Here is a 19,187-nt window from a genome sequence, read left to right on the forward strand (position 1 = left end):
ACGTGGTTAAAATGTCATGATCAATAACATAGTGTCTATTTTCGGACAAACAACAAATGAGCCTATCTTATGATAACACTAGTTGTAGTTAAGAATGCCAAAAAGTCAGAATCGCTGATCTCTTCTAATTTTGATTTTGGGCTGATAAATAAAATTAATTTCAATTGTGTACTGGCAAAATCAGCTTGTCAAACAGGCTAGTGGGATACAAAGAGTGAGCGTTTGTTGCCCTGTTAAGTCTCTCTGTCGATGCCGGCCTAGATGATTGATCAGCCAATTACATGTACCAAGACAGTGATATAATAATTTTTATGAATTTATCATTAAGAAGTTGAAAGTTGAGAGTTATTTTGATAGGATACCACAAGTCAAATGGGCAGGGATGATACCATGTTATAATTTTGTCATACTACTCGTACATCTCAGTTTAATCATTAAGGTTTCCTGTACATTTTAAAGTACCCACCCTTTGTATGCAAGCATACTATTATTCTAATTATTATAGCATTTTTTCCTGTAGGGTCCCAAAAATTTTCTTTGGAACTAGAACACACAAGCAAATAGCCCAGATCTCAAGGGAACTGCGGAAGACAGAATACAAGAGAGTGAGGTGTGAATCAGACAAACCCCGATTCTGGCTGGTCAAATAATGAATACTATAAATTTTTTTGGCCTAAGGAATATCAAATTACGCTGGCAATAGATCGTTTTTACTACATTCACATTCACATTTTTGACAGCAAGTTGGTGAAAAATGCATTCACACATTGTAGAGTTCCTTTCCATGGTTTTCGCGTGTTTTAATGTCCGTTCTACCTTGAGTATCATCATGCGGCAGTGTCTGAAGTCTCTAAAGGTAAAAAGTGAAGCGTAAATCCTTTTCAAACTCTCAAGGTTCAGGAAATGGAATACACATACAGTTCAACAAACTTTAGGAATTACGAAAAAAAAATAATTTGGGTTATTAAAGAACAAAATCTGCACAAATTTGTTTTGCGTGGTTGTTCCGAAATTAACATCGGTGAAACTTGATCTTTTCACTTGCCTGGCACATGATCGAAAGTCTCCTCCACAAAGAAGAATTGTTGCTAATATTTTTTTGGCAAAGAAGTTGATTTGCATTGGCAAGAAGTCTGTTCTACAAACAGCGTGTTTATTATCAGTAGTCAATAAATATACAGCAGAGCTTTCATTTGGGTCATCGCGCAACACTTTATCACAAAGGGCTCAAATTTGAACAGAAATTTGCATAAAGTTGTTTACAAGAAGGAGAATTAAGCGCCGAGATACGACGTTCCTGCTTGATTAGCTTAAATTTTTCTCAGGCTATTCTGGAATTGAGTCCGCAAACGAGATTCATGTTTGACATAAAGAAATTATTATTTATCAATTCGCTAACATTTATTTGCGGAGAAACACAGGACGACTTATTGAGAATTGCGATCGATTTGCCCGAATTCCCAAAGCATGCAGGTCACATTACTGATTACAGCAAAGTAGAAAGTACAGTACAACCTGCAACGTTGCGTTACTCCACCAACTCAGTTTGTTATTGTTTCGCTTTGTTGTGTTTCATTACAACATGAAATTAATTTATTGTGGCGTTCTTTTTCTTAGAAGGTTTTAGTACAAAGCAGCAATGTTCGTATCCAAAAATGACCGGCAAGACGAGAGTTTGACCGGTCAAGTCCGCAATCAGGCCGGACATTGTCCGTTGACCAGCCGTTATTTTCTGCTCCGCTTTTTGCTCAAATATTAAACTTGAAAGTTATGTTAACTTTGTAAAACGGACATTTAACTCATGATACCATTAAAGATTTGCCCAAAATATTTTAACCAATTATTTTAACCAGGTGCATTTTGAATTGGGGGTATGCATTAGGTGAGACAAAAATATTTTGTTCTCATTTGACTGAATCATGATGTTCATTTAAATTCTTTGTCGTAGGATGACTATACTATCCAGCCGAGAGCACTCTTGTATTCACCCAGTTGTGTCAAAAGGAAAGAACAAAAACGAGGAGTGTAAAAAATTATTGGATGGTTCAGTGGTATGTGGTGATCCTTTTATCTGCCATGTGCACATTTCCCATGATACAGCTTGTTTGCATCCCAAAGTTTTGCATAACCTATTTCTCCTTGGTGTTACAGTTGTCCCAGAAGAAAAATAATGAAGACAATGCTCATACAAAATTTTGGGGGGCAAACATGGTGCATTATGTGAGATGTGGAAATGGGAAATACCTGTACTTTACATCATTGCTTTCCGTGATAGTATAAAGTTTATTCTTTACAGTGATCTTTGGTAGAAAAATTAAGGGACCAAAGGTTGGCTGCATTTTGTCTTACATGTCAAGGGAAGGTGGCAGGCACACGCCCCACAATACAAAAACAATAGGTTGGGCAGTAACAGCTCCCACCTGAATAATGGTAGCTAAGGAGTGCTTTCCCCGCAGTCTAACATAATAATAATTATAATTAAGAGTAAAACAGTATAATTATTATACTGTTTTACTCTTAATTAGACACCCTGCCTTTATTTGAAACTTTGCCCTGTATGCGACACAGCTTTTGTTTGAACCTGCATCTATTAAGGTGTCAAGTGTTAATCAGAAAGACTGCAAGAGGTCTCCATATTGGAAATATAACATCCACTTGTAGCTTGTTACATTATTCAATTACTCATGTGTGGTAACAGTATAGTTGTATTATTTTTGTAAGGGCACAACTTGTAGGTATTACCAGAAAGTTCACACAATCAGGACTCAGACAAGCCTAAATTACCATGGCCTGAACCAAGCTTGGGATATTGAAGACTTGGTTACTCTAGGTGCTCAAATCAAGGTACTATTGACTTACTAGGGCCCTCAGTTTACTGGCCTGGAGCAGTTTTGCAGACCTGCCTATACCCCTTTTCAGTGACATTGGCAAATAAGCATTCATTTGTGCGATGCTAAATTTGAAGAAAAATAAGGTATATTTCCAGTACTTGCAGTCTAAAACTTCAAAGAGTCTACATTCATCTATTTGCCAACAAGAATGGGAAGGCAGGCAATCTTTGCGTGTGTCTTTGTTAATTTTTTTGTTCATAGGCATTTCGGTGTTACATTTTATACAAGTATTGTCATTCATTTTCAAAAACTGCCAGGATTTCTGGATTACAAAAGCACCAGTGAGCTGTAAATTCCTGGTAAATTTAATAACAGCATTACAAATAAGAGTGTTTAGTATAAGAAAGCAACAATACATTTTTTGCTGCTTGTCTGCACATCAACAGTTATGATAAACAGATATGGCCTTATGTTCATGCCAGTTTTGTTTATTTCATAGGCCTGCCCATATTATGCTGCAAGGGAGTTGATGAAAGAGGCTGACATTATCTTTTGTCCATATAATTATCTCATAGACCCTAAAATCAGATATCAGGTACATATTATTATCAAACAGGCTTGCAATGTTTTGTGCAGTGTTTCCGTTTTCATAGCAAAAGATTAAGGTGGCACAGCACATTCACGTTGACTTGGAGGTGCCAGAACACACAGCAAAAAAAATATATCTGCTTGAAACAACTTATCTTAATTGGCTGTTTCACTTTATTGAAGTTGGTTGCCTGGAGTATCCAGGGGCTTCCACTTTTCGCAGGCAGTCCCCATAATGCCCCCGTTGCTGGCAAAACCCACAGCCCAACCATGAGTCGCTACACAAAGGAGAACAGACACCTGTCTTAATGAAAATGTCAGTAGGAAAATAAAGGGGTGAGGGGAGAGAAAACAGGCTGAATATCCGTCTTGGCAAACACTCCTTGAAACTTCTCATGCTACAATGTGCAAAGAGAGTAGTGTTCATGGTTCAGGGCTGGTGTATTTTCCTTTTGGCCAATGAATTACGTTCTTAACTTACCTGACAGGATTTTGCACATGTATATATTTTGGAAGTCTTTAATTTCTGCACCAATTAAGTGCCATCTATTTTCTTATCATAACTAAAAAATATAAAATCATTCTTCATTAATTTTTTTTTCTTTTTTAGTTGGATATTAATCTCAAGGATCAGATTATAGTATTAGATGAGGCCCACAATGTAGAAGACTCAGCTCGTGAGGCAGCCAGCCTCACGTTGACAGCTGTGGATTTACAAAACACTTTAGATGAGCTTGATAAACTTGGTAATGAAACTATGATTTTACATTGGTCTAAGAGAGACATTGTTAAAAGTGTCTTGTCTTAGTAGCATGTGAAACATCACAACAGCCTGTCAAATTTAATAACGGTAGATTGTTTTATTAGTGACATGTAAGCTTGTCATACAAAATGCCTTCAGCATGGCTAACCTACATATACATTACTCTCCCTGTATTTTCTTCGCGTCTATGTAGTATTTTTTCAACGAAATTACAGATGTTGGTAAGAAAGTAAATCAATCCAGTCTCAGGACAAAATTTGTGAGTTTGCTTAAAGACAAAATACAGCAAATTCACATCAATTTGACATTGTTTTTCTTTAAAGTTCATCTGCAGGTGTTGACAGAAAACCACAGGGCACTACATCTAATGGTAAAATGACTTATAATATAGATTCTTCCTCTTAAATGTTCAGTTAGGTTTTTATCATCTTAAATACAGATGTAAATGTTTATTTCATCAATTTATTTTCTATCGAGACATCCTTTGGCATAACTACTCTATAGTACTTTCTTTTCATATCTTTGGTATAATTGAAAAACCAGTCAGAAATTATGTGAGTTCTAACAGGGCTGTCGTTAAGGCCTGGGAGCTGGGATTTCCCCCGGCAACTATGGGTTTGCTCCCTGGCTATACTTTCAGAGGAAACAAAAATTAATGGCAAATATAACTTCCTAGCTGCCTACTAGCTGCACATACCTAGGAACTTGAAATCTTGGTGACAGCCCTGTTTAATTTCAGGCTATTGGATGAAATCATGGCCAGTCAAAAGACAGTTTTTTTGAAAGACAAACAAAATCACTGTTACTGTTATTAGTTTTCAGGGTAATTGTGTTCTCTACCCTATAATCTGTTGTTTCCTTAGGTTGGGAGCTTTTTAAGATGGATTCATGAGAGCTCATCCCAGTTAAAAGAACGAAGCTTTGAACAGTCATCTAAAGTCTGGTCTGGTAGAGAAATTGTGGGAGCGATGGAGAAGCAAGGAATTACTCCGGCAACATTTAAAATTTACTCTGTAAGTGGTTTCTTATTCCCCTTTTTATATTCTTTCAAGTTGTTTCTTGAAAGGTCGCACTGCAGGACACATTTTCAAGGTGCCTTTGATGACTTCTTATTCTTCAACCCTGAAATTAGTTTAGTGTTTAACTAACTTAGTGTAGCCTGTGTACAGCCATGGGCTAAGTGCATGTCATCTCTTAAAAATAAAATTTTAGAACCTCAATTTTAGGGCTGTAAATTGTTGAAATTAATGTATTTAACGGTGTGTTTAACTGTTTTCTCAATTGTTAGGAACATTTTCAGTTTGTCATGGCATCTGCTAAAGATCCAAACAGGTACATTAGACATCACCACAGATGATGATGCTTATTATTTTTGTTTTGTTGCTGTAAAGTTTGGTGCAAATATAGGACATTAGTTTTTTTCCTGTCTTTCAAGCACAAAATTTTACAGCTACCTTCAGAGTGTTCATTAGGCTTCGTAGATTGGAGAATTCTTCAGCTAACGTTTGGTAGCCTTGACAATTTTTTATTAAGACATGGAGCCTCTATCAAAATATTCTTCTGTAACGTTACACCTTTATCCTGCTACTAGAATTCTTAATGAACTGACTGGTTATTTATTGTAATAATTTTATTACAATAAACTCGAAATCCTCAGGTAGAAATTGCAGTGGCTATCATGGTTACTTTCTTCAAATGTACTGACATTTTTCAGATTTTTTTTTTTTAAAGAGATATAGTTCTGGACTTCAGAAGTAGTTCATCACTTTATTTAGACAATACTATTTTACGGTAAAATATGACCACATTCATCAGGCAATATATATATTGACCAACAATGAGGCAATGACAGCAAGATATGGGCCAAGTTTTTTCGTATTTTTATGGACGACAGACAAAGTTGAGGTCAATTGAAAGGCAGAATTGATCTTAGTAGCTTGTGGGACTTAAAGGGTTAAGAAGAAAGGCTCTATATTTTAACACAATCATTCCCCATACTAAGGGTGGTGCCCTCTTCAATAAAATTATAATACAGTAAAAACTTGTGTGTGGGAACCTATACTAGTGGTTTCAGAAATTTGCCATTTTAATACCCAAAAATGTTGGAACCTGTTTAACCAAGTGACATCAAGCAGGTTCTTATAATATGTGGGTTACAGTTGAATTGTGATAAACAGTGTAACAAAAGAGTTTAACTTTGAGATTACAAATTTGTAGTTATTTACAAGAAAATGCTGTAGTAAACTGTAGTTACAAATAAAAGTATTACAGTAACTGTTTTTACTTTTCCCAAAACAAAAACAGTTTTATGTCAGGTACAGACTCTAATTTTATGGGCCTTGCATGAAGTAGGCTTGCAATGCACAGTTATTGATAAATACTGTACTATGTAAGGGCCAAACTTATTTTTCTGGTATTCAACAACAGTATATCCTTCATAGAAATTAAGAACCTACTTAGCCTAAATTGCCAATAACTTCTACAAAATACAAGAACCCCTTTTGCGAGACTTAAAAAAATTCTAGATTCTTACAAGCAGGTTTTTACTGTATTATTACTGTTACTATCGAATTGCTTGAAAATAGGCCACTTCCGAATTCCAAAACCCTCACTTTAAAAATGAGGCCAAGTGCACAACCTTTCTTGCGAAAATGAGTTTTATTTGCTTGAGAATGAAAGATGGTTTCTATATCAAAGGCTGAGCACACAATCTCGTTTTGATACAGAGGCCCGAGGGAACTTGGAAATGGTCTATTGTGTCCGTTTTTTTTTTCTTTTTTGAAGGCAAGGAATGCCATCATTGTCATCTCACAGTGCTTCTCTTCTGGAGGGAATATTTTTGGTGGGCGGCTTTATGATGGGAGACAATATGAAGTATATTTCTGATTACAGGTTTGGAAATAATAAGAGATTGTCCTTCCAATTTCAAACATTTATACACAGTAACAATATTTCTTTCTTTTGTGTTCCTTATCACTTTTGTCTTTTTGAAAGATTCATCCCTCTTTCCCTAGTGTGCATTCATTAAAAGTCTTCCTTTTTTTACCTAGGCAGAGTAAGCATGCTCTGATGACTCCATACAAATACTTCTAAAATTGGCTTGGATCGTTACGTTTAAGATTCACGCCAATTTTAGAAGGATTTATATGGAGTCATCAGAGCAAAACAGTGCTTATATCTCGCCACCAATTTGGTCCAACAGGCTAATCTTTAATTTTCCTGAAACAAACATATTGGAAAACGAGGGCAAAGAAAAATTTTATTGAACCTGAAGAGAGGATCAGAATTAATCCTTCGTGTCGATGTGCTTCTCAGAACTGAAAAACTAAACCTAAGAAAGTTCACCGAAAGCGACTAAAATCTATTTATATAATGTTAATGAGTAGAATAGGTGGGACGTAAATCATCAAATTATTAGAACTCAGTTCAGTGGAAAATCAACGAATCGTCATATAAGTCGCAATATATTTAGCAGGAAATGATACGAGATTAGACCACTGCTTTTGTGATCTGTCAGTACTACTCATTGTCCAGACAGTGTCCAATAAAGGGAATAGACATTCAAAGAAGTAAGATTGAAACATTATCGTTAAATCAAGGTGTCTGAAAAACTTTCAGATGTGCAATACTGAAGACGTCTGTAATGGTCAGAAACATGGAGGCCTTGGTAAGTTGAATGATGATGACTGTTCCAATATTCTTTATCATGAAAAAGAAAATCAAAATGGTAATATTTGCAATGATCATAAAAAACACTGAATGATAAAAAGTAAAAAATAAGTCAATTCTAAGGCTGCGTGCGAACGGACGCAACAACTCCCAACATTGTTGCGCCAACAATGTTTGGAGTTGTTGCATGCGTGTTGACAGGGTTGTGCAAACGGATGCCACAACTCCCAACAATGTTGGGACCTGCAGTGCATCGTGGGAAGGATACAACCATAAGTCTTTGTAAACCACGCGGAATGAGCGTGCGTGGCCCCAACAATGTTGGAAGAGCTGTCCAAACGGATCCATCATTGTTGCGCTACGCTTCGGTGTTCACGGAACAAAGGAAATGTTAGGAGTTGTTGGCTGAAAAGTTTGACCGGTTTCAAACTTCGAGCAACAACACGCAACAACATCCAACAACATGTAACAAGGTGTGCAAACGGACGCAACATGTATCATCCAACAATGTTGGGAGTTGTTGGCCAACAATGTTGCGTCCGTTTGCACGGGGCCTAACAAGACTCGATTTCTTTTACCAAAGTTGTTTTGAGGGAGCTCCTTAGCGATCAGAACATAAAAATAGTGTTAGTTAATTTGTAAAAAACACCTAGGCTGAGATTCCAAGCATGCTTAGTTAAGAAAGGTAAGGTATGGTGTCCTGTGTTACAAGGATCGTGATGTAGTATGCTTTGCGATCCGCATCTGGCAAGGTTACAGTGTTCATTAACTTAACCTAACCTACTATTTCTCTTCCTTTCTTTTCTTTATGTATCAATTCAGCCTGGAGGGTGGCGAAGATCTCATTCAGGTAAGAATACTATTAAGGGGGCATTAAGGGTTGCGATTTAGCCATTTTGCAACGTAGCCCTTTCTCTACTCAAACATTAAGATTGCACCAATTATAATGTTAAAGGCGAAAATTGTGACTTTCCTTTGGCAGCTAGTCAGTCATGCACGTGGTAGGAGGCTGACATGCACCAAGGACATTTTAGTTCCCTTGTCTTGTGCTCCTGTTTATGTTTGTGTTGCAACCATGTGCAAATAAACTTGCTACAAGTCGACCTCTCGTAATTTCTTGAAGCGAGCTTCAATGAGGTTGCGACAAAGCGAGCGACGAAGTCACGACGGTCGACTTGTTTCACCTGAGTGGATTTGAATCATGTTATAAATTTACTCGGGAAAAAAGCAAATACGGGTGTATTCCTAGATCTTCTCAGGTTATGTCATGCTGATACCCTCAGTCTCTTATTGGTCAATTGTCATGACGTCACCGCTGAAATTTTCGATCGGTGAATTTCGCGCCAAACAGGTATAAAAAGTCCTTTAAAATGGCATAACCAACCAGGACAAAAATTAAAGGACTTAAGAAAGTCTAAAGTACAAACAACAACAACAAAAGTGCTTAACACGATACCTTTCGTTTCTCACCAACCTTCTGCACTTTTTTCTTCTGTAATGTGTATCTCACCTTAAGCTTATGCTCATAAGCACATGTGAACATCCTTCTGCTTGTATGCTTGTACTTATACTTATGTTTGTGTCTTGTGTGTAAACCTGTTAGTACGCTTTCAGGATTTGGGGATGGGTTAACGTCACTCCCAACGGTAATGGTATAAGGAATAAAAGTTCCTTAATTTACGTTGATAGCACGAAAGACTCTACCTTTGGTACCAGAGATTTTTTTTCTCATTCGCGGCTGGATGCTTCGGTGTCGGCCGTGACCGAAACCGGAAACTCCGCATGAAAAGTCTTTGGCAGCCAGGGTGGAAAGACTCGCCATCTAGGTAACAATCCTGAGGCCGACAGTGCACTCAGTTCATTCACCCCTCTCTCCGCCAGAGCTCCCTTTTACTGGTATTTGAATCTACACAGAAAGGGCAGAAGTCAAAAAAAGGATTTGAGGTGACACCTGGAATCGAACTTGGGGCATTCGACTTCTTGCATAGAAGGCAACACACATACCCACTCTGTCAATCTTTGATTCTTTTTTCTTTTATTCTGTTTAATGCTATAAAAACCGGGTTATGTTCCACCATAGGTAGCCCAAGCTCGAAGTATGAGCGTCGGCGAGCATCGGCATTGTTGCGTAACATGTGGGTTTAAACCTTTATATAGAGAGAAAACCGTTTACATAAAAACCCACAAAACGGCCATAAATCGGCCCGTGGACCACACAGGAAAGACGTAACACACATTTTTTAAGTAAGGTAAGCTGTTTTTTATTGAAATCCTTTCATTTTCGTAGGTTACAGAAACGATAGGTTTTTTTCCCATACAAATCCTTAATTTTGAATGTTACGCAACAATGCCGATGCTCATATTTCGAGCTTGGGCTACCTGTGGTTCCACTCGTTTGCTCTTTGTACAGCCTCTTTCTTGCTTTACCTGTTTTTCACACCGTACTAGTCAAACCCCAGTTTACGGACACCTCGTTAATACGGACACTTTCTATGCCCCCCCCCCCCCGCCCCTCAGTGTTTCGTATTCACGGGACTTGACTATAATAGGGATATGCACGATTGATACTACAACGATGACAATTTTTTTTAATCCCTCAGGAATGAGGAAGGAATGGACACATTCGTTAAATTTCTGGTGTTTGAACCCCGCTGTGGTAAGACACGCAAATACCTTTAAAGTCGATTGCTGAAATAAAATATGCCATGGTTTTCCTCTTAATATTTACCTACTCTGGAACAAAATAATATTTCTTTGTACCATCACTCTTTATTACAGACGACAGAGAACCTTTATAGTGGGATCAGGAAATAATTTTTTCTTCTGGGCGGGTGAGAGCTGTTTGGACATTTCCATTCACTAGTTGTCACCCCTTTTCAATTCCCACAGCACAGTCAACTCTATCTTAACGGACACCTCTACAGGGCTGTCAGTAGGATTTCAGGTTGTCCTCTCTATGTAATTAGTAGGCGGGAAAGTGAACAACTAACAAGTTCTTTTGTTTTATTTTCCTTTTCGTTCCTATGAAAATATCCCGGGGTCATGCATATAGAAGCCAGGGGAAAAACCCAGTCCCTTGCTCTTAGTGACAGACCTGCCTCTATTAGAGAGACACCTTAAGTTGATCTCTGCCTTACTGAACTCCTTTTAGTTGACTCTATGAGACAGTCATCTCTCTAAGATGGACACTTAATGCCGGTGCTAAAGGTGTCCGTCTTATAGAGAGTTGATTGTATTATGGGATATGTGCAAATGGAGTATTTAATACAAAGGACACTGACGCCTCTGTAAGACGAACATCTCTATTGTCTCTATTGAAAGGACAGTTAGAGTTGGTTCCTGACTTTCTTTTCTCCCTTTATTTGACTCTCTCTAAGACGGCCACATGGTTCCAGTCCCAAAGTTGTAAGTCTTAGAGAGAGTTGACGGTATAAACATTTAACCAGTGGTTTCCTTTTATTTGTTTCAAGATTTTCTCCGAGCTTGGTTCACAGGCACGCTGCATCATCCTAACCTCTGGCACTCTGTCACCAATGGACACTTTCTCTTCTGAGCTGGGAGTCAAATTTCCAATCCAGCTGGAGGCAAATCATGTGATTGCCAATTCACAGGTTTGTACAATATTATAAATATAAATTTAAGTAGAGCAAAACGCAGAGCTCCTTTCCAGCCTTCCTTCCGTGCTCTCACCTGGCGCGCGTGGTGTTTTAGAAACGAAGTATCTTCCCCTGACGCCATCTGTTTCGCGCCAAAGGGACGAGGAAGGTTTCCAGGGTGTAAAAAGAAAAGCTTTAAGTTGTCTCGATTGGTGTCCTTTTTTGCCAAGGAAGGTAGTATATCGTTCACTCTGACTGTTCGTTCATCGTTGCTTGTGGTGAAGGGTTGTGTACATGAAGTTTTATGGTTGAGCAAAACCGGCTGTTGGCGTCCAGACAGCGTCGTTCGCCATCCAGCGTTGTTGTCCTTGACTGTTCTCAGTGCCCTTTTTTCCTAGAAGATCGTCAGGATCAAGCACGTGCCGTTACATACGACCATCTTGGTTTCAAATGCACTAACTCTAGCCTGGGGATTAGTACCCTGTGGCCTGCCCTGCTCGGTACATTTGAAACTTATTTTGCGGCCCGTATTGGTAAGCGCTCGATCTTACGGGAAAAGTAAGGGGCTGTGTGTGACTGTGAAAGTCTATTCTTCTCGCTTTCATCTTTTTCTCGTCCCTTTGGGTCTAGTCTAGGATGTACTGAATTATCCTAAATTGTGTTCTTTGCACCTTGGATCAAGGGAGTTTCTGTTGATTCCTTAAAGAAAACATATTAAACAATTTGATAGTAAGGTTTTATTAGAGCGAAACTCCTCACTGTTACGAATAGGACAGCGCTTACACCAATAGACTCATTCTCTTAGAGTTTCTATGAGAAACGTTCAGGTGCTTTAATGTCATTGCTTTCAGGATTTCATTCAAGAAATGGTCACAAGCAATTTGCTTCATTGTCGTGTGAAAATCCCAATTGTGTCTTAACGTCACCTCCTGAAGCTGGTGATTTTCGAGAATTTACTTAAAGAAATTGTTTTCCATTAATGCCCCAAGCCCTGCAACTCTTTGGCTATGTTCATGCTATGGCGGATAGCTTTTTGGGCTGACACGAAAAGATATCCGGTCCTAGTGGTCTATTATCAATGCTGCGTTCTGATTGGTTGAGACTACTAGGCTATATGTTATAGCCCACTAGTAGCGAAAAGCGCCAGCTTTGAAAACCCAAAATTGTTGTTTTGTCTCGAAATGTTTGACCAACTAGTTGGATTTTACTAAAACAATTATTCCTCTCGCCCTCATGGCCTCTGAGTCAATAGCCCATGAGGCCGAAGGCCGAATGGGCTATTGAACTGAAGGCCCATTCAGGCTCGAGGAATAATTGTTAATTATGCATAGTATGAACAGCTATCCGATACGTGACTTTGCACTTCAGAGATCGGCGCGGCGCAGCTTCGTTCCGTTACAGAAATCGCCCCCTTCTTATGTGTGAACCGAAGCCCTATCCGGTATGGTTTTCCCGCCGACGCAAAAGCTATCCGGTGTAGTGTAAACGCCTATCCGATACGTGACTCTCCGCTTTAGAGATCTCAGCTTCGCTCCGTTATCGCTCCGTTACAGAAATCGCCCCCTTCTTATGTGTGAACCGAAGCCCTATCGGGTGTGGTTTTCCCGCCGACGCAAAAGCTATCCAGTATAGTGTAAACGCCTATCCGATACGTGACTCCCCGCTTTAGAGATCTGAGCTTCGTTCCGTTATCGCTTCGTTACAGAAATCGCGCCGAAATCACCATTCTTATGTGTGAACCGAAGCCCTATCCGGTGTGGTTTTCCCGCCGACGCAAAAGCTATCCAGTATAGTGTAAACGCCTATCCGATACGTGACTCCCCGCTTTAGAGATCTCAGCGTCGCTCCGTTATCGCTTCGTTACAGAAATCGCGCCAAAATCACCGTTCTTATGTGTGAACCGAAGCCCTATCTGGTATGGTTTTCGCACCGGCGCAAAAGCTTTCCGGTATTGTGTAAACGCCTATCCGATACGTGACTCTCCGCTTTAGAGATCTCAGCTTCGCTCCGTTATCGCTCCGTTACAGAAATCGCGCCGAAATCACCTTTGTTATGTGTGAACAGAAGCCCTATCTGGTGTGGTTTTCGCACCGGCGCAAAAGCTTTCCGGTATTGTTTGAACATAGCCTTACTTCAGGACCGGGTGCTTGCCAGATTTTCTCAGTTTTAATTTATGTTGGCATTTGATCTATTTTCCTCGGTCAAAAACTCGGACAGGCAGGTGGTGTCCCTCATGTTTGGTAAAGGAATATGTGGGAAGAATTCCAAATTTATCGCAAAGACATGGCATTTGAAATGATGACTATTCAGTTTTATCGTTGTAGGTATGGGTCGGGACTCTATCAGCAGGACCAAGTGGAACGGCTATTAATGCTAGTTTCCACAGTGCTGAGGTAAGCAATAGATCTATCGGGTATACTAATGAGGCACTTGGCCCTTCGCTATGTCGACGTTCCACTGTCATATCATATGTAATCTGTACCCTGTAGAACAGGCGTTATTTTCTCGCGTTTTTCAGGCGAGCGAAGGGAAGTGGGAAGCCAGCAAGGCACGAGGAAAAAATAACGCCAGTTTGATTAGCTGCAGGCTAGTTATTCTGTACCAAATTTTCAAATTAAAACAGTAAACTGATTCTCACGGCACGAAGAGTGATAGAAAAACTGTAGAAAGAAAAAAATAATAAAGTGGTGAATTATACTTGCCCGATATTTCGGTTTGCAACACAAACCTTAAACGGGGTCTATAAAAGAAAAAATGAAGGTTTGTGTTGCAAACCGAAATATCGGGCTAATATAATTCACCACTTTACTTTTGTTTTCTTTCTAAATTTTTTCCATCACTCTTCCTGCCGTAAGGATCAGTTTACTGTTTAAATTTTAAAATTTGGTCCTCAAGATTTTACTGATCCAGGTCTTACTACTAAAGATCCGGCTGACCCTCACTGATTTGTCGTTGTGTGGTTTTGCCGTCACAAGTGTTTCTTACAGTTATTCTGTATCTATTTGCAGAATTTAGTGTGTCTTCTTTGTATAATTTTTGCTGATCAGGTCTTCTACAGATCTTACGTTATGCGGCAAATTCGTTTGCGGTCCTTTGCAGTTTAAATGTCAATTTTCTATTTAATAATGCACGACCACATTTGTATCCCACTTATATAGAGCGATTTTCGTATGACCTTGAAAACTTGTTTCGGTAAGTGTTCGTTATTTGTTTTATCAGCCAATGGATGAAAAGATCGAAACATCGACTCCTCTTTTTCCCGCCAAAGAGAACCCTCTAATGGAGAAGGCGTTGTTCGATTGGCTAATCGTATTGTACTATGACGTCAAAGCGAAGTGTCGATTGATTTCTAGAAAGGTCTTCGGGCATGAGGTTTTTTTTCTCCCGAGCGTTTGCTTAACCAACCAAAAGCCACGCGCGTTAGTATTCGTTCGATAAACCAATCAAGTCGCTCTACTTCCGTTCGTTTGTTGTTTCTGTTTTGTTCACGCGTTTTCATTTCAAGGTCATACAAAAATCGCTCTAACAAAAGTAGTGGATAAGTACGATGTAAACGTTATACTTTTACCCTTTCCCTTATTTTAGACCTTCACCTTTCAAGATGAAGTGGGAAAGATGGTACTTAATGTCTGTGAGGTAATGGTATGCTTTATTGTACCAATGTCCTGGCATGTCCTGGTTTGTTACTTAAACAAGACACAATTAGAGTCAGTAAATGTTGTAAGCACTGTAATTTCTAGAAATACGTATCTTTCAGAGCCTCATGGGCTGGGGAAAAGCGCCAAGTTTATTGTCGCCATTTTGTTGCTAAGCAACTGCAACTGTAGGACACCAACCCGACATATTTGATAATTATTCCTCGAGCCCGTACGGGCTCTGAGTTAATAGCCCATGAGCCCGAAGGCCGAATGGGCTATTGACTCAGAGGCCATGAGGGTGAGAGGAATAATTGTTTTAGTAAAATCCAACTAGTTGGTCAAAAATATCGAGGCTTGTTAAACGCGATTCAGCCGCCATTGTTTTGGTTTTCAAAGCCCCGCGACGCTTTTCTCTACTGGTGGGCTATAACATGCGATCAGACGCGAATTAACCTCATTACAAACTAGATATTCGTAACATTCAACTTTGGGTGTTTACCAAGAGTCAAAACTTGCCACCCGAACCGGTCATTTTGAAGCTGGCGTACATGCCATTTAGGAAGAGACCGATCTGACTTGATTGCCCTGATTAATTGTGACCTCTATAGCTCAGTAGCTAAGTAGAGTGCTGATCTATGCCTGGGAGGCCATGAGTTCAAATCCCGTTGTGGTCTCTGAATTTTCTGTCTGACGATTGTAACGTCAAGAAAATGTCGTCTTTCTCAGTAGCCTGCGTAGCAGGCGCTTGGAAGTAGTGGGCGAAAGAGAGAACGGGCGCGCGCGAGGGAAACACGCGAGGGGTGAGGTAGCGCCTGCACGGAAGGCCCCCGAAAATCGCTCCCTCTTCCCTCGCGTGTCTCCTTTTCGCGCGCCTGTTTTTTCTCGTGCCCACTACTTCCAACGGCCTGCTACGCAGGCTACTTTCTCAAATACGACTGGGCGCGTGATTTTCCTACGCACATCACCTTACGACTTAGGGTAGAAAAAATTGTTATTCCTGGAAATCCAGCTTTGACATTGTTGTCTTGTTATTGTTTAGACCGTCCCTCATGGAGTATTGTGTTTCTTTCCATCGTACAACATGTTAGACAAGCTCAGCAAACGTTGGCAGGTAGTCCTTTATCTCTTGCTTTCCTTACTTAACCTTTTGTTGCTAGACCAAGAGTAGAGTTTTTCCGAACTTTTGGAATAAGATACCGTGAGCTGCCAAAATAACGAGAATCTGATAACTTCTTATGGTGTCATGAAATATATAAAGGATATTACATGGCCGCGCAGAGATACGAAATTTGTCTTCTCGCGTTGAAAAAAATATTTCACTTGTTCTCTGCGCTCACTCATGAAAAATTCAACACTCGAAGAGAAATTTCGTATATATAAACACCAATGAAATGCCAAACCATTTCACCTAAATATTTTTCGCTTTCACGTGTGAAAATAACGTTATTTTTCACGTGTGGAGATATCATGTTTTCGCGGGAAAGCTCATGTGGTATTGCACTGGTGTTTATATGATAAATATATTTTTTTCGCTTTCTCTATAGGCGTACGCTATGCATGCTAAAATGAAGCTTAAAACAGTTTTGAGTGTGTCTAGGACAGAAATACACTGATAATGTTCGTGACCTCTTCAGTCCAGCTTTTACCAGGGACATCAGATGTGGGCTCGGAGCAAAAATATGCCTTTAAATACCATTTCAGTTTCACACCCAGCCCATGTATCGACCAAAGATTAACATTTTTGGATATGGAGCCAAGCCACTAGACGCTAGTACTGCGCAGGCCGTAAAATGGCCTAAGTGAAAACGAGGCTGTCAGTGGAAATCCTTCTAAAACACCTGTTCTAAGGGGGTTTGGTAAATAAAACTTGTAGATATTGTGTCCATTGTAGAAGAAGACATTTGATTTCTTGTCATGCCTTGAGTGTCACGTGACCCTTTATAATATGGCGAAGCCTTTGATGGGCGTCCTTTGCTAGAGCCGTCCTATGTGCGTTTGGGCGTTCAAGGGGTGAGAATAGGCATCATTTCACACAATTTTAAATGATAATAACACCATTACAACTCTTTTCTAATTATTAACCCTTTCACTGCCAAATGTGGCCAAAGGCAAATTTCAACCAAATTGTCAAATTTCGTTTTCTAAAATTTTGACAGACAAATAGCATCATGTTAAAGTACAGTCGGAGAGCTTTCATTTGAATGGTCACATCATAGGATTTCGTCTGCAGACTCAAAAGTTAGAGTCGCCTTACAAAACTCCATCAAGCACTCTGGCAGTGAAAGGGTTAAGGCCTGGTTTATTACCATAAAAATGTAAATCACCACATGAAAAGCCTCATGATAGCCCTGCGTGTAGTCATCTGAGGATGGATTAAGATTACACCGTATAAAAGCTTGCACTGATAAAAAATTGTGATTATATGGCGCTCTGGCTGTTTTTCCATATAAATATAGAGCACCTCATAAAAACGAGACTTAATTAATTAGTTGTGTATTCAGTCAACAGGTCTATGGTCCAAACTCATGGACAGAAAAATAATTGTCAGTGAGCCACGCGGTGGAGATAAATCAGGTCAGCAAGTTCATCGTCATCATTGGTCATAATTTTAATCGATAAATCAGGTTATATGAGAGGCAACGTGAAAGCTAAAGTAGACCTGCTTACAAACAATACTCTAGTATCTTCCCTCCCAAAAAACCCCAACATTTCCAATTCCACTTCAATGCTGGATTTGAGAGGAACAGATTTATCAGTCCAGAAACGATTATGTGCTACGCTTGTAAATAAAGTCAGTTGATTTATCCTAATATTTTATTTGAAAATGCAGAGTTTGACGACATTATGCACCAGTTTTACCATGCTGTTAGAACGAGCGAGGATGAAGAAAGCGCTGAGCTAGGTATGAGGGTTTGTTTTCTGAGCTCCTGACTTGCTCGGTTAAAAAAATCCCCTCTTTTGTAAAGACCGGTTATCACTTAAGATAGGGCCGGGGACCCGCGCTTTGTGATTGATTTACACTGTAAATAAAAAAGATCTGTTTTAGACCTGTTACAATTTTTGGGTCTACCAGTACCTCCTCTTCTACCAGTACCTCCTCTTATCGTCTCTCATTCTACCCTAGAACAATCACTCAGTGGAACTGTCTACGTCAGTCTTTCTTTGAGAACACTAATTTAACTAAATTCAAACTGTCCGTTTCTTCACTCAATCACAGTCCTGTACACTAGAAATGTACTTTGCATTTTTTTTCTCGTAATAGTTAGCTGACCCCACGCCATCAATCTTCGGCTTCGAAGGGTAGGCGTTACTGGTCAATAAATACATTGACTCCCTTAATACAGTCCAGTTGTCTAGGGCTGATGTTTTGGCTTAAATTATGCTTAAATGGCTCTAGGAGAGGTTGCTTCAGACTTTGGCCTACAGGGCTAAACTGCCAGTTTAAAGCTGAGACATATCTGTTTAGTTAACAGTGTAATCCTTCGCTTCTGTTCACGACTCCAACAATGTGGTTTTCACTATATCGTAAGCAACGAGAAAATGGAAACTTTCTGATTCTTGGAACTCAGATTTAGTCGAGCTTATGCGGACGTGAGATAAACTGGTTATCTGTGCTTTCACTGGCCACATAACTTGTATTTGTTTGTCTTTTACATTCTTTACGTCTCTTATGATCAGCCAAATTGTTTTTTTTCTGTCTTTTTTCTATTTTACTACATTTAGTTCAAGTAGCATATAACAATAGGATATTCTCCATCCTTTGATTTAGATTCAGACGACGAATCAAACGTTGATGGAGGACTGTTCTTGGCGGTATGTAGAGGGAAAGTAAGCGAGGGACTCGACTTTGCTGACAACAATGCCAGGGCTGTAATCACGGTAAGACTGGTTTAAGCGTTCTTCTATTGTGACGTTGTTGCACTTCTTTGCGAACTGCCGCAGGGTAATTAGGCCAAGGGGTCACAAAGGTGCAAAGAAGAAAAAAAAACTTTAACGGAACGTACGTAAACAAACGTACGCATACGCACATTTCCTTATAATATAAGCCAAAATTTAATTGGTTATGGCATTTTTAGAAAACACACAATCATTTGAGTTAACT

At 39.5% G+C, this 19,187-nt stretch overlaps 1 protein-coding gene across 1 annotated transcript in view; it reads left to right on the plus strand.

Moving 5' to 3' along the window:
- Positions 1-19,187, plus strand: part of LOC140951745 (Fanconi anemia group J protein homolog) — a 65,563-nt gene that overhangs the window by 6,772 nt on the left and 39,604 nt on the right. Inside the window, exons 8-26 of the mRNA XM_073401070.1 lie at positions 521-610; positions 1,949-2,051; positions 2,722-2,844; positions 3,331-3,426; positions 4,030-4,165; positions 4,506-4,552; positions 5,046-5,195; positions 5,471-5,514; positions 6,967-7,074; positions 7,801-7,849; positions 8,674-8,701; positions 10,452-10,507; positions 11,322-11,462; positions 13,772-13,840; positions 15,033-15,083; positions 16,125-16,196; positions 17,587-17,659; positions 17,916-17,987; positions 18,855-18,964. Coding sequence (XP_073257171.1) covers positions 521-610; positions 1,949-2,051; positions 2,722-2,844; positions 3,331-3,426; positions 4,030-4,165; positions 4,506-4,552; positions 5,046-5,195; positions 5,471-5,514; positions 6,967-7,074; positions 7,801-7,849; positions 8,674-8,701; positions 10,452-10,507; positions 11,322-11,462; positions 13,772-13,840; positions 15,033-15,083; positions 16,125-16,196; positions 17,587-17,659; positions 17,916-17,987; positions 18,855-18,964 — 1,618 coding nt within the window. The remainder of the gene's footprint in view (positions 1-520; positions 611-1,948; positions 2,052-2,721; positions 2,845-3,330; positions 3,427-4,029; positions 4,166-4,505; positions 4,553-5,045; positions 5,196-5,470; positions 5,515-6,966; positions 7,075-7,800; positions 7,850-8,673; positions 8,702-10,451; positions 10,508-11,321; positions 11,463-13,771; positions 13,841-15,032; positions 15,084-16,124; positions 16,197-17,586; positions 17,660-17,915; positions 17,988-18,854; positions 18,965-19,187) is intronic.

Source organism: Porites lutea, chromosome 11, assembly GCF_958299795.1.
Source record: "Porites lutea chromosome 11, jaPorLute2.1, whole genome shotgun sequence".
In the NCBI taxonomy this organism is placed as follows: Eukaryota; Metazoa; Cnidaria; class Anthozoa; order Scleractinia; family Poritidae; genus Porites; species Porites lutea.